This window comes from Podarcis muralis, chromosome 3 (assembly GCF_964188315.1).
Source record: "Podarcis muralis chromosome 3, rPodMur119.hap1.1, whole genome shotgun sequence".
Classification (NCBI taxonomy): domain Eukaryota; kingdom Metazoa; phylum Chordata; class Lepidosauria; order Squamata; family Lacertidae; genus Podarcis; species Podarcis muralis.
In genome coordinates, this window is record NC_135657.1 from 75,901,327 (window position 1) to 75,928,628 (window position 27,302).

The 27,302-nt window shown below is 39.8% G+C and overlaps 1 protein-coding gene across 1 annotated transcript in view; it reads left to right on the forward strand.

The window, feature by feature from the left end:
* Positions 1-27,302, forward strand: part of MMS22L (MMS22 like, DNA repair protein) — a 77,555-nt gene that overhangs the window by 10,510 nt on the left and 39,743 nt on the right. Inside the window, exons 5-14 of the mRNA XM_077926146.1 lie at positions 147-234; positions 319-493; positions 1,285-1,378; positions 3,125-3,255; positions 5,425-5,538; positions 6,028-6,207; positions 8,891-8,953; positions 13,192-13,311; positions 13,968-14,194; positions 15,676-16,185. Coding sequence (XP_077782272.1) covers positions 147-234; positions 319-493; positions 1,285-1,378; positions 3,125-3,255; positions 5,425-5,538; positions 6,028-6,207; positions 8,891-8,953; positions 13,192-13,311; positions 13,968-14,194; positions 15,676-16,185 — 1,702 coding nt within the window. The remainder of the gene's footprint in view (positions 1-146; positions 235-318; positions 494-1,284; positions 1,379-3,124; positions 3,256-5,424; positions 5,539-6,027; positions 6,208-8,890; positions 8,954-13,191; positions 13,312-13,967; positions 14,195-15,675; positions 16,186-27,302) is intronic.

The window sequence follows — 27,302 nt, forward strand, 5'->3', positions numbered from 1 at the left end:
GTGATAGAAATTATTTATTCCTTTTTGTTCATTTGTAGTTTTTATAATCAACTTGCACTCTGTTTCCCCTCCAGTTTGGGGAAAATGGGTTATGTCAATGCAGCATACCTGAAATCACACATTCCTAATTTCTGCCTTGGTTTCAGGTCAGGCTGCAGAGCTTCACTGGGAAGCCCAAAACATCAGGCAGCAGTGCATTCAGTTCCTGCAGTATGTGAAAATGTTCATCTTCAGGTAGGTTGTCAGACATGGTTCCTGTTTAATTTTTGTTTGCATAGTTGGTGCTGCATGATATTACATGTTAACATCTTCATTCAGATATCTGGTGCCACACGAAGCAGAAGATGAGTTGCTTCATCCATTTGAAAAGCAGGAAGCACAATTACCTTCATTACTTGTTGAGGAACTCCATTCTTTGACATTGCACGTTGGACACCTGCATGAACTCTCTAGTTGTGTTCTTGGAGGATTGACTGTTCCACCACAAGCAAAGGTTTTGACTGTACTTTTTGTTGTTGTTGTTGGCGCATATAGACATTTCTAGTAGGCACATATTATAATTTAGAAAAGAGGCATTATAAACTTGCTGGCCAGTTATTCTTGCAAGTTCTCTCTTATCATATTGCCAAGAAAGGGACATTTTGTGTATCCCACCAGGGCAGTGTTATAGCTTATGGCACTATATTAGCACTAACCTAAGACATACACCTGAGTTACATCACCTAGTAGGACAGATAATTCCAATATTGTTTAGTAGTGCCACGGTGATATTTGCATGGTGGCTATATTTCTTGTGATAATGCTAATATGGCAGCGAAATGATTGAGCTGCCCATCATTGCTTTCAGTCACATACGTTTTTGGTAGAATATTTTAAAAGTCCACTCTAAGTAGAACTTAGTTAGATCCAATCTTGTGTTAACATTTTGATAATAAGTTACACTTCATGCCCCATTATAAAAATTGCAACCCCACTTCCAGAAAATGAAAAGTCATTTTGCCTTTTGCCTGAACATGCGACATTTAAAACCAGGGGTGGGAGGGGCAGGGGTACACCCACAAACACACACATGGAGGTTGCTTTTCAAACCTTTGCATAGTTAGCCTGATAGTCCTGGTAATGAAGGGTTCCCATTCATAGGAATGTTCTTAAGCTTGTTTAACCAAAGTCTCTTTAAAATATTCTTCAGACCTTCATGCTAATCATGCACTCATCTGAAAGAAACAGCCTGTGAACCTGGGGTTATCGGGAATATTTTTGTGCAATGTTTTCTTTTAATTACAGTTATTTTCCCCATCATGGCATCTGATGCATCTTCATCTAGACATCCACTGGTCGTTGTTGGAAATTCTTCATCTTCTTGGTGAAAAGATGCCAAGTAGGTTTTGCCTTTGCAATTCAGATTGTTCTTTTGCATTATTTGTGTGTTGGGTTCTATGGGAGATGTTAAACTCTTTGGTTCAAAAAGCACATGTGCAAATTATTGGGAAAATAGTAGTCTGGAAAGTAAATCAGCACATTTTTTAAATTAAAAAAATCATTTAAAAAGTCAATTTATCTCTTCACAGCAAAACTCCATTTTTACATCAATTTAAATGACAATATATCTATCCACAAATTATTTTAAACCAATTAAAGTATATTATTTGTCCTATTGATTTCAGTGGAATTTCTGATCTATTTCTGCATGTGGGCGTACTTAATCTCATCTTTTGGCTAAGAACCCCTCACTTAATTTGCACACATGTGTTAGTCTTTCAGTACAACCCTAAACCAAATCTATTACTTGAAAACAAAAGTTAGTCTTTAGTGTTCTTAAATTCATTTGAAAGGCTGGCAACCATGTGTACACACATGGCCAAGCCAGCAGGCCCCTGTGCAAATTGACAGGATATTCAGTAAGCCCTTGCTTATTGTCCCTTGGACATCCTCCCATTGTGTTGGGAGTGAGTTGAAATGGAGAAGAAACCAGCAGGTTGTAAGGCAAATCCAAAAGCAATGCTCAGCAAGCAAAAGGCTTCCATTCCAGTGTACTGGTACCCTTCCAGTACAAAATGCAGGTCAATTTATAATGGGAGCCTCTAAATTTTCTCCCCATTTACTGCTGAAAGAGTGCATTTCCCTGCCTGTGGAAGGTCCTGCCCTCCGAAATATTGTGCAGTGGGGTGGGGAGGGAAAAGATAAATACATTCTGTGGTGTCTGTAATTTGTGGAAGAACCACAGCTTAGTGGTAGAGCATCTGATTTGCATGCAGAAAGCCTTTGATTCAATATCTGGCATGCCCAAAAGGAGTTGGAAGAGACATCCTGGAATGCCTCACATGTTCGTTGTAGATAATGCTGAACTAGACTGACCAATGACATGGCTCAATATAAAGCAGTTTCCTATATTTGTAACTGTTCTAACCTAGGAAAGTATTTCTACCTCAAACTGGAGAAATTGCCCCTTGACTATGTAGAATTTCTCAATTCTGTTTGTGAATAAACTGCAGACAAAGTACTGCAGTACATATCATTGCTTTTATTCCTTGAATTGCTTCCATGCCATTGCAACAATGTATAAAACTGCTTTATTAACACTCACCCCTGGTCAAATGGGGTAAAAGCTGTATACAGTCATACCTCATGTTGCGTCCGCTTCATGTTGTGTCTTTTCGCGTTACGTCCCATGGCAACCCAGAAGTACTGGAACAGGTTACTTCTGGGTTTCACCGCATGGGCAGAAGCGCCAAATTGTGCTGTGCGCCTGCGCAGATGCAGCGCTTCTAGTGGCAGACATTTCATGTTACGGACTGGCCTCCGGTACGGATCCTGTCCGTAACACGAGGTACCACTGTATGTTGTCAGAGCAGTATGGAGAAACCACATCATTATGATTTTGGCTGAATTAAACATACGCTGTAAAATTTCCTTTACCTGCTGCAAAACACAATGTCAGAAAACTAAGGACAAATTTGGGGTAATCCCCCCCCCCCCGTTAACGTTTTCTTTAAAAGAACATAAAAAAGGATTACTTGCTTTTCTTTGCTCAAATAAAGTGAAAGTATGTATGCATGTCTATGTCTGTATTCATAAAGTCAATATCAAAGCATAAACTTCCTTCATTTCCTTTTTTATTTTCTAGGGCAAACGGTATATGCTCACAGGTTCTCAAATTTAACAGGTGAAAATTTAACCAATATCAGTTTGTTTGAAGAACATTGTGGAAACCTCTTCTATGATCTGATAAGTTTGGCAGCTAACAGGTATACAAAGGTATAATGATCATCTTATTTTGTAATGTTGTACGAGTGTTGCATAGCTGGCTTTTTAAAGCTAGACAGTAAAAGGCGTTTCCTATCTGAATTTAGCTTTTCATCAAATCCTTATATTTTAGCTTGTATTAAAGGACTATATCATTTAAAGACTCTTGGTTAGGAACTGTTTATTCACCTCTACTTGCCAGCTGAATGAGGAAATAATTTTGAGGTGTATTTTTGCCCTGAGTTGAAATAAGCACTGTATTAAAGACTATAAGTAGCAAAAACTGCTGTAAATTATACAAAGTTGTAAAACAGCAAAATTGAAGAAACTGTTTGAAATCACAGAATTTAGCTTTCCGTGGCTTCTAATTCAGATTGTATGTAAACATATATATTTTTAAGTATTTTAAAACACTTTTCTACTGCCCTTCATGAGATTTTATTCCCTGCCATATTTGTATGCCAATGCAGTTTAAATTCTTAAGTATTAGTGTTATCATTATTTTTATATATTTCTAAGCATTCCATCCCCAAATAACAATTGAGAAAGTGGAAATAATGTTACCATTAAGATCACTCCTTTGTTAACACAGTTTGTTGTTATTTAGTCGTTATTTTACTTTGTATTTTAGCAATCTTATCCTTCTATAAGAACATATTTCTAAGTACTGTATCCGAAGAAAGCTATGTTTGGAAGACTTTTAATATGCACTGAGTTTCCTTTGCCAATCTTCTACCTTCACAAGTTCCAGACAGCAAAAAGCTTATTAATAACTTGGGTGATGAAAACGTTAACCAATAGAAAAGACACCCTTGCAATTGTGTAAAAGCCAGTCTAGCATGGCATGTAACAGCAAGCAATATATAGCTAAATATAATGCAAAATAATGTGAAACTTTTTTTAAAAAAAATTCTGAAAATAAATGGGAGTGGTATCTAGTTGCTGTATGTGGCTACAATACCACCTGCTGGTGGATCAAGGTAAAACCCACTTGATTAAAGATGGCAGACTAACAACTCATGAAATAGTACATTGTTTCAGAACAGAAGTAGTGATTTTGTTCTATCATGTGTTTCATTAGGGCAGTGCTGTTTGTTCAGCACAGAGTTTGCACTGGAAATGTGAGAGCTCTAGGTAATTTGTATAGCGCTTCTTAAATCTAAAATTAGCACACTTTGCTCTGAAGGTGCGTTATGCTCTGTAGAGTTTCCTTTCTAGCATGTATGTTTAGATTTGCAGCCTCAGTGTATTAGTAAGGTGAAAAGGCTCTTCATGAATCCTTTCACAAAAAGTAACAGCTATTTGTGGGATATGGCTTGTGTCCAGTTAGAGGCATAAATTCATCCCACTGCTGTTGGTGAATTGAGATAAGGACCCAGCTGCCAATTCTCATCTGTAAGGTAGTTTTTAGGAAGAAATAGATAAGAATTTTTATTTTTAAAAAACCCTACTAGGTAGCAGGGGAAAACACAACTTTTATCACAGACCCTTTTAAAAATATTAACTTCCTCTTTAACAACAACCCTCAATATTCAAAGTATGTTCCACTTTCTGGCTTATTTAATCCTTTCACATTTAGAGTTACCATACTTTTCCATGTATAAGACGAGTTTTTTTTTACTCTAAAATAATGTTAAAAAACAGGGGTCTTCTTATACACGGATAGTTCATAGGGGGGGCAGGTGATTGGTTGCACCCACGAGCTTGTCAGCGGTGATTTGGTGGGTGATTGGTGGCTGCGGCAAGGGCTGCTTTGGATTGGTTGCTGCTGCGGTAATTGGGTGGGTGATTGGTTGCCGTGGCAAGGGCAGATTTAGATTGGCTGCTGCTGTGGCAATTGGGCGTGCGACTGCCGGCTGCTGTTGTTGAGCGGGCAGACGCTTATTGGCTTCTGCAGCATGAGTGATTGTCAGCATTTGTTAGTTGGGTTAGTGATTTTCTGCATCCCCCCCCCCCAAAGCTCCGCAACTATGGGCAGTCCTCCCCCCAAAAAAGCTCAACAGCTCTGGGCCATCTCCAATTTTCTTAGAGTCCCCAAAAATACATGGGGGCGTGTTATACATGGAAAAATATGGCGTTTTAATGACAATATCTTAGCTATTTCCTGCAGTGAATATTTCTAAAAGTGTTCATATGTTAAATTCCACTATTTGCTCTGAAGAAATTGTTTGTTCATCGCAGGTAAGGCCCTCTGAAGCTCTAACTAGTCACCACTACCCTTGCACATGTGTAAAAGAATTGTGGATTTTGCTTATTCATCTGCTCAATCACAGAAATAAAGGATCCCTTACAGAGGTAAGACTCGTTGCATGACTAGCATGGGTAATATTCTATGAAAAAAATTGCATTTGAAACGTTCAGATATTCGTAGACAGATGAACAAATGTCCCAAACTATTTTATGTACCGTAAGCATTCTTTTACACTTGGTTCCATTCTCTGATAATCTGTAAAGGGGTCTGTGTTCCTTTAGAGGCAGAATGTGGGGCAGGTGGGTTTGGACCAAACTGCCTTACAGGGCAAATTGGTACTTGTGCCAGGTCTAATCAGGTTCCTGGGGCAGTGGTTCCCCATGCCTGATTTAAAAGGATCGCTTTGAGAAGCGCAGCAAGTGATGCATATCAACTTCAGAGTCTACCCACGGTTGTCTACAAGCTGGTAAAGGAAAGCAGCAACAGCAAAATTATTTCAAGAGATGGACAGGGTGACTGGTATGTGTGTGCACTACATTATAAAATTGAACTTCTTTTATAAAAAAAGCTGAGTGGCTTTCTTTTCATTGCAGTCTTTTTGGAGCTGTTTGAATAACATTCTAAAGGATGTATTTGAAAAAAAGAGGGATACAGAAGCAGTATCTGCCTTCAAATCTATTCCATGCAAGGACCCCCTGACTTTTTGTTGGTGGCTTATAACTCACTTGGCATTACTTCACCATGTTGACCGCAATGGGAATGTAGATGAAAAGGTACGGTAGGTTTGTTTTTACTGCTTTCTAAATCCCCTCATAGATTTCTTAATGTTTACTTAGGCCTTGTACCATACATAGATTTTTGGCACACATGCTGAGAATGTTTGCATAGTGAGTTTATACCTTAAAAAGCTACTCTCTTTTGTGATAGGGTAAAAAAGAAGAATCAGGATTCCTCTCTCCCAATCCCCACCTACCTACATGTTTGGGGTTTTTTACCCAGTCTCTCATGACATTAGTTAGTGCTCATGATCCTTACAAATACTAAGTCTGATATGGGACTGATAAAATAGTCCCACAGTATTTCAAGTTTACACAGGATTGAATTTAAAAATTTTGTTTTTTTCTTTACCTCCATGCCTTCTCTTGAAGCTGTAACTTATCTCCTACTCCTATTCTAACATGAGGGTATGCCTGGCATGTGATAAACATATCTCATTGAACTGAGGAGACTGGGCCAACTTTCAGCTTAGAAAAATAAATCAATCACTGAGCTGCTGCCAATGAAATTTGGGCTGTTTACTGATTATTCTGAAAAAAGTTCCCAGCTCTCCAACTTCTGTCTCCTAACCCTAGACCTTGACAGAAAACCAACCTTTTGGGGCCAGGTGGGCACATTTTGAAATCTGAGATACTTTCATAGAAAACAGCTGGTTGGTTCAAGGTGGGTTTTCTTTTATTTTTTTTAGGAAGGTGGAGTGTAAGGTTTTATAAATTAGATTCCTGTAGAAGATATGCAGTATGGTACTAGTGGCGAGCTAGAAGAGATGGAATTTAAATAGGAAAGTTTCTCTGTCAATAAGAAAGTATGAAGCCTTTTTTAAAACTTAAAGAAGAGAACATATAGATCATATGTATCTTTCCTCAGCTACAAAATAGTCCACATTATCGTATCCTTAAAGGCTACATTCATAAATGTTTAAAACCAAATAGAATAGTAATATTACCACTTTTGAACATTGCAGGGGTCAATTTTAACGCTGCTCTGGGCTATTGAAATAGAGTCAGAATGACTTCAAGCTAAACATTCTTGCCTTTGAATTGTCTAAAATGACTACTTTGTAAGATATGCAAAGAGTGGTTTCCAGCTGAGCAGCTTAGCAGCTCAACAGGTGAGCCAGAAGAAGAAACTAGTTTTCTCCTGACATTGTTAAAAAGAAATACTACCCATATACTTAAAAGTTGTAGTCCAAGTTATGATTCTTTTACTAAACATGACAGAAGAATACAAAATGATCTTCCAAGCCCCTGGCTCCAGACCATACATGTGCTGTTTTGCACAAATAATAGTATAAATCTTTTTCTTAGACTGCAATGCTGTATGTAGTGTGAGAGTGAGAGTGGGGTGTTCTGGAATTGCTTGCATACTTTTTTTGTTTGTTTCAAAAGACAAGGCTTCTTTTATCAAAATGAGCAAGCTGAAAGTGGGATATGGCAAACTGTTGACAATAATTTTCAATATGTCTTTGGTCTATTGGCTCAGAATTGTTTAATAAAGAACTTGTGAACTGCTTCATTGTCCTTGATTCAGGTGCAGGAAAGCTTTTCTTCACTCTTTGTAGACCATTACAGCTTATTACAGTGGTACCTTGGTTTACGAACTTAATCCGTTCCGGAAGTCCGTTCTTAAACCAAAACGATTCTTAAACCGAGGTGCCCTTTCCCTAATGAGGCCTCCCGTCGCCTGTGCCCTTCAACCGTTCTGATTCCATTCTTAGACTGAGGTAAAGTTCACAAACTGGGACACTACTTCCGGTTTTGCGGAGTTTGTAAACCGAATAGTTCTTAAACTGGACTGTTCTTAAACCGAGGTATCACTATATACATTAAACAGGGGAAGTCTTGTAACAATGTTACCCACTCCCATGAAATTACTTGTGCTTAAGGATGGCTAGAACTAACTAATGGAACCAAATTTCGTATGTTGGTTGTGGTGTTGTAGAAAGATAGATTTGATAGCTACGATGCACATTAACAAGTTTCAGCTGCTCTTGTCAGTGCCAGATTTACGTATAAGCTAAACAAGCTACAGCTTAGGGCCCCACTCTCTTGGGGGCCCCTAAAAAAATTAAAGGGGAAAAAACTGGATGTACATTTCCAAAATATAAGATAAAAAACAAATAAAATAAAACCTGCATACAGCAACAGTGTTTTGTGTTGCGTAGACTTCTATTTGTTATGTGCAAATGGCTTTAGGTACCTATTACGTCCATAAATTACCATTTAGCATATATTCAACATAAAAAAAAGTGACAATTTGTTGTTGACAAAGGACAGCTGGACATATAGAGGACCCCATTACCTTCAGTAGCTTAGGGCCTCATCAAACCTAAATCCAGCCCTGCTTTTGATACTTCAGAGGTAGTGCAGTAGGCATGTATTCTGGATTTCAAAAATTAAAAACTGCAGTGTACTTCTAAGAAAAACAGGTAATTTAGCTATGTGTAATGAGTACTTTTTCTGACCTATCCATACTACCGTAAAATACATTTGTTCGCTGTGAAGACAATAAATGTTTTGCCTATTAATCAAACTTAGTGGAGAAAAATGAGTGTTCTACATGCCCATTTGTAGCAATAATTAAAAGAAGGTAAATATCACTTAGCTTGCTATGTATAGCTCACTTAGTATTTGCTTGCCAAAACCAGATATTTATCATTCAATATGGTTTTTCATTCAGAAACCAATAGACTCTAACTGGTCCTTTGTGGAAGATCTATTGAAGCAGTCCATCAGTAGTCAAGTAAGTATGTTAAGAATCACAGGCAGGTTTGATTGGGCTGATTTGGGGACAGAATGTGAAAATGATTTTATTCCCCACATTGCTTTCAGAAATCTGGTTTCTTTAACTCAGGAGTACGAACAACCTTGATGATCTGTGTGAGCTAGGCTGCTGTGTAGTTTCCTTCTTGTTAGTGGTCATACTCCTGAGTGCTTGTGTTTTGAAGATAAATTGTCAGATAGGGTGGGGGGGCTGGGGAGAGATAATTATCGTGGACGTATTACTTGGTCCCTTTGACAAGATGTATTCCGAATAAGAACAGGATGCTTAGAAAATGTAAGCTCTATGCTGAATCTGAGGGTATCAGGTTGAGAGACGTGATGGGAGAGATAGTCTATTGCATTGAAAATTCAGCTATATCCTCATCACAGCAGGAAGGTGACTTGCCTTGCTGAGCAATTTGTCTTACAGGCTTGAATCAAACTCTTACTGATAAGGTTGTAGCTTCTGAGCACTCACTTCATACCTTATCATTTTTCTTTCTACAGAGCTGTTAATGCAGTACTTTGTGGCCCAGAGGTCAAAACTGACCTCCTTTTTAGAGTGCTTTTAAATATGCTGTACATGTTAACACGTTCTCTGTAAAATGTGTTTTTAGGTTGCGTGGCACAAATTGTAATTTATGTAACATCAGCTATTACAAGAATTTCTTTAATTTGTTTGTATATTTATTGCATTTATGAGGTGTCACATAAAATTTACTGGGTGTCCTATAAAGATATGTAGCAGAGGATAGGAGGCCAAGTAACGGCTTTTCTTTTGGCTTTGTCTAGTCAAGAGCTACACAAAACACTACGATGGTGTTTTGTGATGGGAATGAGCCTTGAACTTCCATATTCTCTCCCTCTTTCTTCCCCTCTACTTCTGACGCAGCAGTGAAGAGATCAGAAACTTTCAATCAACCACAGTTTAGGGTTCCATCCAAACACTAAACTGTGGTTGATCTCACCTATGGTTTGTTTAAAACACACCTAATTCATACTTTGTGGTTTAAAGCTGACTTGTTTCAAATAAGACATGTTTAAAATTAGATGTACAGTGGTACCTCAGGTTAAGAACTTAATTCATTCTGGAGGTCTATTCTTAACTCGAAACTGTTCTTAACCTGAGGTACCACTTTAGCTAATGGGGCCTCCTGCTGCTGCTGTGCCGCCGGAGCACGATTTCTGTTCTCATCCTGAAGTAAAGTTCTTAACCCGAGGTACTATTTCTGGGTTAGTGGAGTCTGTAACCTGAAGTGTCTGTAACCTGAAGTGTCTGTAACGCGAGGTACCACTGTAGTCTGATGGCTTCAAGTGGCCATATTTAATTTAAAAAAACACAGTGAAAGCTTGGAACTGCTCTCTGTAGCTGCTCTTCTGGAGGAAGGAATATGTGAGCCCAAAGGCTTAGTGGGCTCATTTCCATGGTTCATTATATTGTCTTGACGGAGCCAAAATGTTAGCATGTTATGATACTGCATTATCATAATTTTAGTATATCATCTAGATTTTTTACAGTGCATGTCTACACAAAAGTAAACCCCATTGAATTCCATTGGACTCACTACATTTTAAATGTTTATAGGACTACAGCTTTAATATTACACTGTAAGCTGCTGTAATGTGTGTGTGTGTGTGTGTGTGTCTGTCTGTCTGTCTGTCTGTATGTATTACAGCAGCTTACAGAGTAATATTAAAGCTGTAGTCCTATAAACATTTAAAATGTTTAGCCAGTTTATTACTGCACTTGCAATAGTTGTTGGAGGTTTTTAAAAAAATATATATGCTGCTATTATAATTTGTTTTTAAAACTAAACAGAGTGTTTGTTATAAGAACAATGTAGGGCGTAACTGGCTGCTGGAGTTATGGGAAGTGTTTTGTAGAAATTAGATCCTTTACAAGACTGTTTTTGAGAAAGCTGTTTTCCACCTCTGGCTTAGCTATGCAATCAAATGATTTATCATGTGATGGATAATAAAGAAGAGCTCCAGGTTATCCAAAACTATTTGTTCTTGTTTTATCTTGGAATAATTAGTAATGTATACCAATATTACCTGTGAAAACTAAAAACTAAACGGAAGTCCAAAATTAATATTTTAAAATCTTAGCATGTTCCTACTATCCCATAAAGTTCACACCTTTCCTTGATTCAGGAGTTGTCAGGAAGCCATAGCTAATTATACCCTGCAATCTGCTTTATGTGTGTGTTGCAGGTATGGTTTGGAAAAGGCATACAGTTACCAAATGGTGGTGTAGATGGATAGCACATGAAATATTTAAATCACATTTGGTTCCACAGTAACATGTAGTTTTCTATGATTTTGAAGCACATAAGCCGCATTTTGGGTAGATCTACCTGACATTCCATCCAGGCTGCAAGCCCTTTCTATCATATTTTTTAGCCAAGCAGCTAACTTAGATGCAGGTGCTATAAATGTTTAGGGAACACTTCAGCCCAGTCCAAGATGATGCAGATTTGCTACAGAAATCTGAATATATGCTCCATGAAATTAAACTTTGATTGAGCTAGACTTATTGAGGGGGCTAATTACAAATCATGTAAGAGCCAGCATGGAATAGTGGTTAGAGTGTTGGACCTAGTACCTGGAACTCAGGGTTCAAATCCTGCTTAGCCACAAAGCCCATTGGGTGACCTTGGGCCAGTCACAGACTCCCAGCCTAACCAACCTCATAGGCTTGTTGTGAGAATAAAATAGGGGAATATACATGACCATGAGCACCATGAGAAAGGTAGGATACAAATGTAATAAATGTCATGTAGCATGCAGTGAAGCAAGCTGAGCATCAGAGAAGAGAGTTTCCTCATCTACCTTTTCCTTGTCACTAGATATTGTGACTTTGGTTTGTGGATTCCTTGCAGACTCCTGACCAGTCAGATGTAGATGTGAGCAAAACCTATCCACCATTCCCTTCCAAAAGGAAAATTTGTGGGGCTCAGTAGGGTGCCGACCCATCTCAAAAAGCCACTGTAGGTCATAGTCATATTCTGAGTAACTGAAATTATTACTGTGGTACCTCCAGTTACAAACGGGATCCATTCCGGAGGCCCGGCCGCATCCTGAAAACTTTGTGACTGGAGGCACCCTTCTGCGCATTCATGCGGCACGATTGAGTGCTTCTGCGCATGTGCGCGCGGTGAAACCCAGAAGTATACACTTCCGGGTTTGCCGCGTTCGCAACCCAAAGTTTACTTATCCAGAGGGATACGTAAGCAGAGGTATGACTGTACAGTCTTTGGGCAAGGATTTTTTTCTAAAAAGATAACATTGTTGCTTAATGATTTAGAATGCATGATTTGTATTTTTCAATCAATTAGGCCTAGGTATATTGAGTTCGTTCACACCATAGGGCTATATAAAAGGCGGCTCCCATGGTTCCTCTTCATTATAATGTCACATCAAGGAATGGAATCCGGGGAGAAATACGCAAGTGGATAATGGGTGGGACTACACTAATCTGAGTCAGTTCTCGCTTGTTTGTCTTAGAAAGTGGCTGTAATCTGAACACAGTTGAGGGGTGAAACAAGGATAATTCTGCGGTAGCATCATGCAGTCTTGACCTCAGAAATGAATGCAGATTGGCCCATTCCAATATAGTTTATAGAAAATTAGATTTAATTCTCCAGGCTTCAAGATGTTACATTCCTGGCCCACATGGGCATATGCATAAACGCCACATGTCACAAAGTGCTAATTACCAATATTATCTTGACAGAATCTTTGCAAGCTGAATGGGCCAGGATCAGTCTGCTATTCAGAGGCCAGAATGTTCTTAGAACAAGCGTTTTTCTATTGTGTCCAGTGGGTCTTAGCCATTAGAAAGCGGTCTTGACACAATTCAGTATATAAACCTCTGTTTGGAATTTACCTAGAGGTGGCCTCCTTATCTGGGAATTACGCTCCAAATTATCTTTCGTAGCCCCTGGCTTTATAGCTATATGATTCTAATGCATAAAAATGTAGGTAGAGTTTCAGTAGATGACAATGCTGGTACTTGTCAGATTTTATTTTCTAGATCGCTGCTCATATTAATGGATTGGCTTGCTTCTAAACTAGAAGTAACATTTGGGGAGGCGAGGGGGATATTCTCAGAATCCGAGGGCTTTATATTTGATTGTGACCAAGGTTGTTTTTACTATTAAAAGAAGAAGCTTGCTAAATAAAACAAAATTGCATTTGAATGTCTTTGTTTGCTAGACTGGAATATTAGAGGAACAGTTACGAACGCATCTTCAGTGCTGTTTGACATTAAGTCGTATCTGGGATATGAACCTTTCAGCCATCACCATACTCTGGGAACATTATAGCAAGAATCTGGTTAGTAAATAACGTCCAAGAAAGCTGTAAGTGGACACCCGTCACCTTGAGAAACTTGTTATCTAGTCAAGTCTGCTTAACGGTGGAAATGCTTATGGCCTCATTCCCCCTGCCAAAAAAAAAAATCCCTCTACAGTTTCATTCATTTACAGTTTCCATCCCACTTCTTTCAAAGGGTCTGAGTAGCTTCCCAATATCTACATTTTTCTTAAAGGGAGGGGGAAAGATACGGAAGAGGAAGGAGAGCAACACCCTCCTATCTGGCAATCATTCTCTGACATGAGGCTAGATTGTTCTTCCCTTTTGCCTCTGCTTCCACAGTTGTTTGCAGAATTTCTCCAGGAAGGAAGGGGGAAATGGGATCCCATCAGTTGTGATCTTCTAACCAAATAGATACAACCAAGCAATTCTTTCCCTTTTAAGTGTTCTTGCAGGCTGGGAAGCATTGCCTTCCCTTAGTCCCTTTTCATTCTGTAGTGTGTCTCCTTTGTGTCTGCAGTCACTGGACCTTTTAGTTTCAACTGCCATTTCCACATGGTGATAGAAGAGCCTGGAATGGAGCAGTCTCGTGTAGTGGTAGCAATAAAGCCTTGTGCCAAGGAAGGGCATAGCTCAGCTGTAGCTTCAATATACTGTATTTTCTTTCTTTCTTTCAGAACAGTCACTTTACTATTCCTTGGTTTGGTCTCAAAGGTCTTGCAAATATTAGTAAAACACCCATGTCTATGTATGAGTCGGTGAAGAGATGTTGTGGCGACATACATACTCCTGACATGTATACCACCAGCAATAGTTACCAATTTTTTCTTCACATTTTGGTACAAGTAATGAAGAAGGCAGTGAAGACCAATGGCACTCATCCCTGGAAGCAGATCAAAGGAAGGTACAGTGGCTTTTGCAGTTTTCCACATATTGATACTTTCAGTGATTGACTAAATTTGTTTTATTTAAGAAGGTGTGCATCTGTAGTGTCAGTATTCATGAATTCTGAAATATTCCCGAAATATTCATAAAAAATATTTTTAAAATTTGATTGGGGGGGGGGACCTTAAAGGTGTTTACAAAAACAATGAAGTTACCATTTAAAAAACACAACAATAATCTAAAATATACAGAAATTTAAAACCAAAATAAATTAGACTAAAACCAATTAAAACTTACATGAAGCTTATAAATGCCTTGGCATTTTTTATTACAGCTGGACATTTTTGGATAAAAGGATGGTGGGTGGGGAAATGACTTAAGGTGAGCCCTGCTGGACCAGGCCAATGGCCCATCTAGTCCATCCTCCTACTCTCACAGTGGTCAACCAGATGCCTATGGGAAGCCCACAAGCAGGACCTGAGTGCAATAACACTCTCCTCCCTTTTGATTCTCAGTAACTGATCTTCAGAGGCACTCCACCTGAGTGGAGGAGGAGCATCACACCAAGAGCCGCCAATCACTAGCTGGATCCTGCGCCCCATCCCTGTAGTAGAGTTCTTCTCACTCTTTCAGTATGCATGGACAAAAACCTCCTATACTGTCAAATCTAAATGAGCCTTCAGGTGTTTTTGACAGCAACTCCTGTCATTCCTTACCAATGGATGTTCTAATTTGGGCTGAAGATAGCCCAGCAACATCCGGTGCATAAGAGTGTCTTAAGTAATATAGAATAGACCCATTTAGAACTAATTCAGCTGCATATCTAGTGGTGGTGCATTACGACATGTACAATCACTATTTACAGTGGGAAGCTTTTCTGCACTGTCGTATTGAGACCTAGCTACCCTGTTCTGGTCTTTCAGCTACAGTGGTACCTCTGGTTACGTACTGAATTCGTTCCAGAGGTCCGTTCTTAACCTGAAACCATTCTTAACCTGAGGTACCACTTTAGCTAATCGGGCCTCCTGCTGCCGCTGCGCCGCTGGTGTGAGATTTCTGTTCTCATCCTGAGGTAAAGTTCTTAACCCGAGGTACTACTTCCGGATTAGCAGAGTCTGTAACCCAAAGTGTTTGTAACCCGAGGTGTTTGTAACCCAAGGTACCACTGTATTTGTCCTCTGAATACCAGTAGTCTCTGTGATACTAGATGAGAGATGGCTAGAACATCTGGCAGAAAGTATTGTTGAATCCATTCTTCTTGAGGTGTTTGCAGTTCATGTTAGCACAGTCGACTTCCCAGTTTTTTCATCTGGAGTACTCTGGTTCCAGACAACTGGTGGTTAAGGATAGGCCCACAACTCACCTTGAGCAGAAAGAAATTCAGCAAGGTCATTTACCTTTACAGCAGTTCTTTGGAAGGCAGGTTCATGGAGCTTATTGAAGCAAAGGCAAAATACAAAAAAAGGTTTTAAGGAAAGTGTCTTTGTGCTTCTTTTGCAGGATTTATTCCAAATTCCACCAGAAAAGAATGCGAGAACTGACGGAGGTGGGCCTGCAGAACTTTTTCCATCTTTTCCTCGTGCTGGCAGCTATAGCAGAGACAGAGGATGTTGCCAGCCGCGTGATGGAACTTCTGCATTTCCTTAGTCCAGTTTCTACGAGCCTTTCTCTGAGAGCTTTGATCTGGAAGGGCTACTTTGCCTTCATCTTAACGTATGTTGAAAGGAACATGGATATCAGTGTGCTAGCTGAGGAAGTCTCGAATGACTTCCACAAAAAGGCAAAGGAATTCTTAGTTGCCAGAAATGACCCCTTGCAGAAACAAAACCTCTGGGTGCTGCTTTCCACTTACGTTGATGGCGTCCAAGAAGTTTTTGAGACCAGCTGCCACTTGCACCTTTCCGAAGAAAAGCTGCTGAATGATGGCTTTAGTATGCTGCTGCCTGGTTGCCGAGGAGCTGAACTTGCAAGAGTGTTTAGTTTCTTGCAAGATGTTCTGTTCAGACTGAGGTAAGAGGTTTTTTTAATTCATACCTTCTGAAGGTTTTTTTCTGCTTCAAACTTCTTTTATCAGATTTCTCGCACATTGACTTTCATACACCTACAGTGTAATACGTGTAATTTATAATTGATTCATTTTAAATAATTTTATCCCACTTTGCAGCATAAAAGTTTTGGGTGGCAAAGAACAGAAATGATAAATTCATTATAACTTAAATTAATCAGAGGGCTGAGGCATGTAAGCAGAAGGCATGGATTCTTTAAATTATGAATTAGTGTGATGAAGATGTTGGATCCATTTTGGTACAAACTTACCATATTCATCCAAAGAAACATAGAGGCTAACTCAAACTCTAAAAGGTGTAAGCCACAAAACTGAAAACAGTCTACCAGTGTGATAAGTCTCCTGTTTGAGGCCTGACTTGGACTACACAACAATAGTGTTTCAAGTATCCGGCCACCATATGGAATGAGAGTATTGCATTCACCTTGGTGTGTTTTGAGAATTTAAATGGAAGAATGCAAGAGATGTTAAGGGCTGATGAACACATGTTGATCACTTCTTGATGGCAGTATTAAGTGATGACTTGCGTCAGCGGTAGCTGTTCTGCCCCACATAGTATGGTCAGTAGTCAGGGATGATAGGAACTTTGGTCCAGCAATAACTGGAGAAAACCATATTGCTTACCCTTGACAGTCACTGTTCACAGATAGACAGCATCGTATTGCTTTTTAATGGATTTGAATCTCACTTGTATGGCAAGTCAGTAAATGAACGATATGTATGAACGAGTACAGCATTGGGGTTGCAAAGCAAGGACATAGCGCTCTGCTTTGCTATCCTATAGGCTTGCATACTGGCCATGGAAGAAGTGGCTTCACTTCCTTTGTGATCAATATGGAAGCTGACTGGAATGGTGAAGTGGGGCAGAGCACTCTGCTTCACTGGCATGCTAGCCGACTGGATTGGTGAAGCAGCTCTTCTGTCTCTTTTGAGCAGTAGCAATAACTGTATTGCCTCCACTGTCTTGTGCAGGAAGCAGGTCAAATTGCTCTCCTGCCTTCTGCAAGCTGGGCAAGCTGCTTGGCTCGTGGGATTCCATGGATCCCGGTGCAGCTTGAAAATAATAGAAGAGGTTTGACAATTGCGTGCTCACAGAGGCAAGGGTGGGAAGGAACACAGTGCCTTAATGCTGAGGCTAATAAATGTTTTGCCCTCCAGATGTTGCTGGAATGCCACTCCTAGCATCCCTAGCCATTGGCTATATTGACTGATGGGAATTTGATTCCAGCAACAACTGGAGGGCAACACATTGGCTATCCCTGGCTTATTGAAATGTTGTAAGCTTTTGGCATTCTCATTTGCTTCTGAACATATACGCAATTGTATATTCATCATTTCTGTTGTAGATCTGGCGCGCGTGCGCAAACACACACACACACTCTTTTTATATATTACACATACCTGTTTGTAGAGCTTTTGCAATATTTCACGTAGCCCCAAAGTTCCTGCTTAGATAAAAACGACATAAAACAGGAGAATGGCATGGTGACTAGTAAAAATTGGAAGGATAGTGTCTCATCACTAATCAGTTTTGCCTTGATTTATTGATACAGTTTACAACCTCCAAACTGTCCTTTCCGCAATAAACATATTTCTGTCCACTAATTCACATTGGAGGCAGCTCTTCAATTTGAAGGGGGGAAAGCTGCCTTGGGGAGGTCAGAAGACATCTTCCCTTGCCATCCTGCCACAAGCCCTAATGAGGCAGTTATTGATTGGTCACTATAGAAATCTGAGGATTTGTGGGGGAGGAGCGCTAGAAAATATGCATTATGAACAGTGGGAAGAAACTGACCTGCATGTTTACCTTAAGTACTTTGTTACTGTCTGGATAGTTTGACTTCTGCTGTCACTAGCTTGTAAATCCAAGGACAACTGATTATTTTTTTTTCCAGGCTGTCTTTGAACAAAGATAAAGTGTTTGACAAAGGGTAGGTGATTTATTAGGAGGGTCTTTGTAAATTGGTTTAACTTGGTTTTTAAAAAGTGCAGACTATCCAGATGCAGAAGACACACTCTGGAACTGTACAAAAGCATTGCACATGCTACCTTGGAAAAGGTCCTTCAGTCTTGAATGGCCTGCATAGTCCAACAGAGATGTATTTTTGACATTCAAATAACATGAAATTCTTAATTTGAAAAAGCCTTAAATGTTGTATGAATTAATGATAGCTGTGAAGTTCTGATTCCGACTGCATGCTTCTTCACTACCTGATTGGAAAGCTCCTTCCTAGCTGATTGCTGTCAACAGGACCAGCCCTAATGTTAGGCAAAGTGAGACCTCAAGTAGCAAATGCTGGAAGATAGGGAGCAACAGTATGGTAGGGGGGACAGAATTATTTATATTATTTAAAAGCATTTCTAACCTTCCCAGCTCACAAGAGCCTGGGGGTAGAGCGCAATAAAACAAGGCGAAGATATAGCGTGTCAGCAACACAGCAATATAAACAAAAAACAGAACAGGAAATGAACAAACCAGAACGGCATGCAACAAATCCGCATAATTACTGAATGCCTGAGTAAGCAAATACATTCTCAGCTGGTGGCAAAAGCTCACCAGTGATGACACCAACTGAATCTCAGAAGAGAGGAACTTTCACAAACATGGTGCAATGGCAAAGGAGGTCCTTTCTCTGGATACAGATGCCATGTCCCTTTGGAAGAACTAATAGGGTCTCACTTGTAGTAAGGTCAGTATGGGAGAAGGAGATGTGCCTTGAATCTCGCCATGTTAGTAGTAAGCTGGTAGCCACTGCAGCTGCTTCAGGACAGGTGGTATGCAGTCCCAATATACATGTGCTGACATGGCAGGAATCTTCTCTTTCTCACCTGCCCCCTTTCCCAGTCATGAGGAACAGCGCTACAGGAAAGCATCTCCAGTGCCACTTGGTGATTTTGTGAAGGGGTCCTTAAGATTTCTGTGGCTCATTTGTGGATGAGATGAGTAGATAAAATTAGATTGTACTTAAGGTCAACCAAACCTTCCTTTCATGTGCTGTGCTCAGCCATCAGTAGCATATCAATAAGCATTTGGGTGGCTTGTGAAAGATTTCTCCTCCCTGGAGTTTCACCAGAGACTAAGTCAGGTTTGGGTGATAGCCAACTATAGTCATACTTTGCGTAGACGACTGAAAGCAAGTATGGGTGTTACTTGGTTAGATACCACCCTTTATGTTTGTGCTGGTAGTTGGTAGCCAGAGGGTTTATTCTAATTGGCTTCAAATTCATATCTCTTTTTTTCATTTCTCTGCTTTTCAGCATGTTACCCTTCCCTAATCATGAAGTGCTAGGTATTTTTAAATAAAATTAATACTTCTTGCAACTTGAAAATGAACATGATGGTATAACTGTTTACTGACCCCAGTAAATGAATACAATATGCAGTATTTTGATAAAAGATTTGAGGCAAATCCATAAACCTGTTATATTATTGGCTGCGCTTGTGCTAATGTATGCATGTATGTTGGGTTTTTAAAAATGATTTTAGGTTGTTTTGCTTTGGTGCTATTTTTAATATGGTTTCAATTTTTAAAATTATCTATAACTGATTGGTGTGGGGTTTTTTAGTTGTATCTGTTATTTAATCATTTTATAAACCTCCTTGGGTTCCACATTGAGAGAAAGGCAGAATGTGTTTATGTGTGCGTGTGTACATATACAAACCATATAATAATATTTATTTCCCAATTGTGTAAAATCAAAATGCACATAGCAATATTGTAGCCCAGTGTGGAGAATCTGTAGCTTATTCTTTGTGGGTCTGCCAAGAATAGGGTTATAGAGCAATACCCTTGGCCAGATTAATAACATGCATTCTTGGCTGCCTCTCTGATTTGGCAAAGGAGCAAATGTCTCGCTGTAGCAATCCTTCCTGTTTTAAGATCCAGGTGGGAATAAGATATCAGCCCTTGCATAAATGTAATATTTCTGCCAACTGTACTGGGTGTAATAGTTCTAGGACTGTCAGAATATGCAGGTAAGTAGGAAGTGAGATCACTGATTAAAGAGAGAAGCGGCTCCCTGTAGGCAGTTAGTTAATAATAACTTCATATGCCACTTTTCTGCTAACCCAAGATGATGGCTCACAGGAGCATTCCTTTATTGCTGATTAAGTAGCATTATGAAAATACTGACTTGGCTGTGTTAACTAAATGCCTTGGTATTTAAAGCTTAGAATGTCAAATAGTTGTAGCAATCCCCTTTAACACATCACATAGAGTTTCTGGAATCACATTTCAAGTCTCCCTTCTTCCTTTTATTTGAGGTGATAGTAGAAATGGCATTTTCTCCCCCATTTTGCGGAGTGAGGCATAGCCAACAGCTGTACTTTAATTATAGCCATTCATGCTGCTGTGTTAAGGGACTGTCATCCTTTCCATTATAACTCCTTTTATTTTCAAGGATTTATAACACAGCTATGAAAATTTGCTCTTGGGCTAAAACGTGATTCGTGAGGTCTTGTAAGAGTGTTCGCTTTTTCCCTATTTCTTTTTTCTTAAGCAAACATTAAAAAGCTCTCACTTTGCTTGAATATAGCCTTCATGTTGAAAAGAGGAGGGGGGAGAGAGAAGAACTGGATGCTTTCTAGAATATTCTGTTCGTTTCTCTCTGAAACAGTTTCCCATTCTGTACTTGCATCTAGTATCTAGAGCAGTAATTTTCGAATTCTGTGCTGCAAGATCATTTCTAGCATGCTCCGAGAAATAAATGAGGGTTCCTTGATCTGTCTTGATTTCAGTCTTCATCTGATGGGTAAAATTGGATGGTTTAATTACGCTCAAAGTAACAAAAGCCACAGGGTTACCTTACCTGTGAAGGAAGCACTTCCACAATGTGATTTACACAGGAATTCAAGGGGTATGATTTCCAACAACCTGGTTCTGACTCTTGTACACAAAAAACAAACCGAAACTTCTAGTGGATTTTAGAGCATAATAGTAGTCACTATTAATTCAGAGCTAAGAGTGCCTCAGCTACCAGAGTTTAGGGCAGGGGTCAGCAAACTTTTTCAGCAGGGGCTGGTCCACTGTCCCTCAGACCTTGAGGGGGGCCGGACTATACTTTGTAAAAATAAATGAACAAATTCCTATGCCCCACAAATAACCCAGAGATGCATTTGAAATAAAAGGGCACATTCTGCTCATGTAAAAACACGCTGATTCCCAGACCGTCCGTGGGCCGGATTTAGAAGGCGATTGGGTCGGATCTGGCCTCCGGGCCTTAGTTTGCCTACCCATGGTTTAGGGTAATACTGGCACAGAGAGAGCTCTTCTGCAAGGTACAGTTATTTGGATGGGATAATTTGAAACACTGCAAATCTAAAATGGGTACCAGCAAAGGACTTTAAAATTATTGTTGTAAAGGGAATTTTCACAGCTTGTGAACTCTGAATATGGTGTGAGAGAAGTAGGAAACAGGCATAAATCAACGATAGAACAAATGAATTGCATGCAGGGAGGTCCTAGAGTAATTCCCTGAAATCTCTAGGTAGGGCTGGGAAAGACTGGTGCTTGAAACCCTGAATGTTGGGAATCTCACGTGAGATACCCATGCAGCAGAAGTTGCCCCCAGTTCCAGTCTCCACACAGAAGCAGCTTAAAAGGTCTAAACTAGTTTACTGCTGCGGAAGATAAGGCTTCAGTAATACAGTTGCAGACATTGATATCTATGGACACTTTGTAGGCTTTTCAGATACAGATACAGATATATTTAAGTACCAAGTATCTGTTGCTCCAGTAAGTCAAAACGTAACACAGTCAGACTTACTTCTCAAGATTGACCCTGACACACCAAACTGACATGCTTTAATCACTTATAGCGGTGGTTTTCAACCAGTGTTCCATGGCACCCTGGGGTGCCTTGAATGATGGACGGGTTGCTGGCCTCTGTCCCTCTTTCCTTCCTTCCCTCCTCTGATGCCCTCTCGTGTCTCTGCCTCCCCAAGGCTTACACAGCTGTTTATCGCAGTAGCCCTGGCTATAAGCTCCACAGGTGAATGGTGCCTCTGGGAGGCACCTCTCTTTGGGGCAGGGGAGGGGGGAGCTCAGAGACCAGGGACAACAGCAGCAGCTGCCTGGAGGACTTTTGGGGAGAGGAGAGGATGCTAAGGAAACAGTCTACAAGGGAGGGTGTTCGAAGCAGAGTGAGAAGCTGCCAGCTCTTCAGGCAAGGGGTGGCATAACTAGCTCTTGAGCTCCACAAAGAACGTAGTTGGTTAAGGGAGCTGTGGACTCAAAAAGGTTGAAAACCTCTCATTTATAGAGACAGTACTGGGCTGTTACCATAGCAATGGATTTGACTGACCTTGCACCTGTTGGCTTAGCTCATTCATGCAATGATTTATTCTCATGAAAGCAATTGGGCCTTTTCTACAATGGCTCCCCATTTGTGGATTGCTGTCCACAGGGAGGTTCCCCTGGCACCTGCATTACATATTTTTAGGTACCAGGCAAAAACATTCCTAGGTACCAGGCAAAAACATTATCCCAGGCCTTTGGCTAATTAATCTATGGCCTTTTAATGGATGGATAGTGTTGTTTTTGTTCATTGCTATGGTGTGTATTTTTGTAATTTTGTAATTTTATATTGCAAACTGTATAGAAATATAATAATAATAATAATAATAATAATAATAATAATAATAATAATAATATATCATTTGCTTCCACAGAACATGTGTATTCTTTCTACATATGTTTCCGTGGCTACACTAAGAGAAATCTAGCAATATTAAAAAGGGCACTGTGAAAGGAAATGGATTTGACTAGTGGCTATTGTAGCTGTTAAAGCCTGAAGCATATTGAATTTGCAATTTGGGAGGGCAGGAGGCATGTATAGAAAACATTGCAAAAAGCTTGACTGAGGATTAAAATTATAAAAGGAATATAGCGAAGACTTTGAACATTATGTAAAGTTTATGTGGATATATTTTGGAAATGTGAAGCTTAAGATACCTTTAGGTTTGTAGGGAACAAACCCTTGATAATAGAAGGAACAGGACATCATTGCGCTTTCGTGCAGGTCTGCAGATTAATTTTTATATTTTTGTGGAGCTTGTAAACTTGTAGTTTATAATGCCTCCACTGAGCCTTTGGATAAAACTGAGCAGTAGGAAAATGTAGTGGTCAGAGGTGCTAAACTTCTCCTTTGGTTAGCTTTTGTGTCATAGGGTCAATAGAGTTGTGAGCTGTTGTAATTTAAATATATTGCAGACTAAAAAAACAACAACAGTATTTAAGGTTTATCTGACATTTCCCCCCTTAGCCAGAGCACCATTCCAGCAAAAATGGTTGTCTCTCTAATAGACATTCTTCGATAGCTAGACTGTTGCTAAATCAACAAATAAGAGTGTATATTCATTATTGTTGTAGTGCACCCTGTAGTTCTTCAGACTGAGTGTGGAATTTCTACTTTGTATCTTTACTATGGAAATATATACTTGGTGGGTTTTTTGTGGGGGGGGGGGTTTAGGGGGAGTGGGTTGCGCTACACTTTGTCATCAGAAATGCCCTGTGGGAAGCCCTCCGAGCCCATCAGGATACTTTCTTCTTCTTCTCTTTTTATATCATTGAACAGATAAGCTGATAAAGAGAATGCAGAGAAGTGTTTTTTTCTCCGGGGTTTCAATATTAGCCCTTGAACAATATATATTTTCCAATATATTCATCTTCCTGAATACTATTGTCAGGGGGGAAACGTAATAGGTCTTAGAATTGAGTTGATCTTTGCCATAAGCCAAGTCTTCCTTCCAAAAAAAAAAAAAAGGTTCGTTTTCTCCATCTCTATAAAGATGCTTAGAGTGCTATTTGTTCAGTCACAGGTCGTTGCCTCTGATTTAGGAAGATATTTATGCCATGGACCTTAGATACAGTGGCTGTTCTGGTCTTCTTTACATGGATATGAGAGGCTCTTCTTGCCACACAGTAGAAGTTGACATTGACATCACAGAAATGGTAACGATAGCTGTCATGTGAGCACTGAGCACTCCCCCGGTATTCCCCCCCCCCCTTTACCGAAAGGTCTCCAACTCTCTGAAACAGATTTATTTATTTATTTATTTATTTATTTATTTATTTATTTATTTGAGGGGCTAGGGAGGGTGAATCTCTTCCACAAACAGCATCTGTTTCACCAGCAGATAGACACTGTTGTGTTTCACCCAGTGTTTATAAGCAGATACCGTATTTTTCAGTGTGTAAAACTAGGTTTCCCCCCGAAAAAATAATGCCCAAAATTTGGGGGCATCTTATACACGGCTAGATCTTTCCCCATTTTCTTAAATCGGAGTCCCCCAAAATAGGGGGCGTTTTATACATGGGGGCGTCTTATAAGGGGCGGAAAATAGAGTCTTAACACAGAAATAAAATAGCAGTATACAAGTTAGAGGGAATCACCTTTCTAAAAAGGCATTCCACAGAAGTTCACCATATTTAGCTTTCACACTCTACTTTAGAAGCTACATTATGTTTGTGCCCATATACCCCCCCCCCAAACAAAGCATGTGTTTTCTGTCCCCTTCTTTGGGAGAAATAATTATACATTTGCAGTTTTTATTTCCTTGCTTAGCCAAAAAAATTAATGAACAACTTTATTTTGATTTAAATAAAAGCTTTATTTTGGATGCTCCTTTATTTTAACACTATTATTCATAACATTTTACAGCATTTACCCCCAAAACACACACACGCACACACAAACCCAAGCACACAAACACCCTCCCAGGAGTGGTATGATTAAACAAGGAGCTGAAATCCCAAAACTCTTCTGTCTCACATTCCCTGGCTAAGTTGCATCATAGAGATGAAGAGAATCATCTCTTATTGCGGTTATGTTCAAGATAGCCTAAAACAGCTGGAGGGGCCCCTTGCTCTCTTAAGGCTGCATTGCCCAGTGCAGCTCGCTGAAAGATAAGAAAATGCTGATCTCAAAGAGGGCAGCTGTGAAAATGCAGTGCTCTGCCTAGGCTACTACCATGTCAAAAGTGGCTTCTTTTCTTCTCTGCTGTAACCATTTTATCTAGCAAACCTGCTCTGACGCTTGTTCTGTAACCTACCTGTCAGCTATACATGATTTACTGTTGTGAAAGACTAAATCCACCAAATATGCTTTGGGGGGGGGGGGGGGAGAGAAAAGTACAAAACCATTTCAGAGTATACGAGCACCTGCTGCTCATGGCTCATAGTTGTTTAGAAAAATATGTGATCCCTGAAGAACATCAATGTACATTTATTTTCTGGTTGAAGCACTCCACTTTTGAAACTACAGGTTTTTTTTCCCTTCAATGAACTTTCCTCTTCATATTTCTTTTCTTTGCAGGTGGTGGTGGGGAAAAAATAGCTATTTATACAGATTTGCGGGATTTCTCCCCTCCCTCTTATTGAACAAAGAGGGGGGAAGGGATGCAGTGATAGTTAAAATAAAATAAAATCTAATTAGCATTGGAATACCTTGATTTGGATTGCTGCTTCTTTAGCTTGGAAGACCATATAGATAGATAGACAGATAGATATCTTTGTCTTTAGGATAACTTGCCAGATTTAAGGCTTATTTAAAATGAAAAGAAAGCTGAAGCAATTTTCTTTATTCCATTTCAGTCTCCTAAGGCCTATTTCCCCCTGGTGAGCTCATAGCAACAGGGGGGTTTAAGGGAATTCAGCTTTCTGCAAATTAATGTCTCACATCATGAAAATTCAGGACTTCCCCCCCTCCTTCCTATCTTGAAAAGTAATACAGTGAGTGCGAGTATTATTTCTTGCCAGCGGGTGGAAGATGAATGATTTTGTCACAGTTTTACTGCTTGATGAGCAGTGTCCTGAGGGTCAGGCTTAAGTCTGTGTCACTATGCTGCTCATTACTCTTGAGCTAAATAAGGGCTGATTGGATCTAAATTGCCTAGCACATGGGCCACAGATGAGCTCAGTGAGTAGGGGATGACCTGCTATTCAGGCTGGGAGTAACCCCGGTGTGCAAATGCTGCATTAGAACACCGTGGGAGAACGAGAGGCTACTGACTGCTGCCAGCAAAAGAAATCGAAATGTGAAAAACTCTTTGATGCTGCAGTGTTAGAATTTGAAATGTAGGAAGTGACAGGTTGATGGTACTTATCAGCTTTGGCTGGATTAGAGAACAGTGTCATCTTGCTTATATAATGACAGAAGAATGAAGCAAGTTCCCAACCAGTCTGCGCTGCCTGCACCCGGTGGCTGCTGTCAGACTTGATGCTGCCTCCTACTGGCAGCCTTAATGCTAGAAGTGGCAATGGCACTGACAAATCTATGGTGATGATACACTTTTAATTATTATTTTTTTTAGTGTTCCAGAAACTGGAAAGAGAAGAAATGTGTGTGTGTCTTTTCTCCAGCACAAACAAAAATGGAGAGATAGGGGGAAATAACGTCGTGCATTTCTAGGGTGTAATAGTCCTTTATAAAGTACTTGGGAAAGGAGGCTTTGATAATGAGAGCTATGCTAAGATATTCTGCCTTCATTTTTTATTCAAAAGATAAGCACATTCTTCTTTTATTTATTCTGTCTCTTTGGGAACGGTTTGTGCTGGTTTTAGAACTGTGATTCCAGAGGATAAACTTGAATGAAAGCTTGCTCTTTCCTCCACTGGAGGTTTTTAAACAGAGGTTGGGTGGCCATCTGTCATGGGTGCTTTAGCTGTGATTCCTGCATTGCAGGGGATTGGACTAGATGATTCTTAGGGATCCCTTCTAAGTCTACTATTCTATAATTCTATTAACATTGAGAGTACTGACCTTGGATTTCAGCAATTTGAAGAATGCTTTGAACACTGCTGTGTTTGTCTGGTTATGTTTAGTGTACTTTGGGCATCGATCTTAGCACCTCCGCATGTTGACAGATCTGTGATCAGATCTGCACCCCCCTTTTATTCTGTTCTGATGCCAGTTGGGTTATTTGAGAAAACTCCGTGCTTTTTTAAATTTTTCAGTTCATGGGTCAGAGTGCACTTCATCAGATGCATGATGTGTTATCTGAGTTGTGTGTATGTATGTACACATGGAATACAATACATAGACACACACACACAAAAAAGAT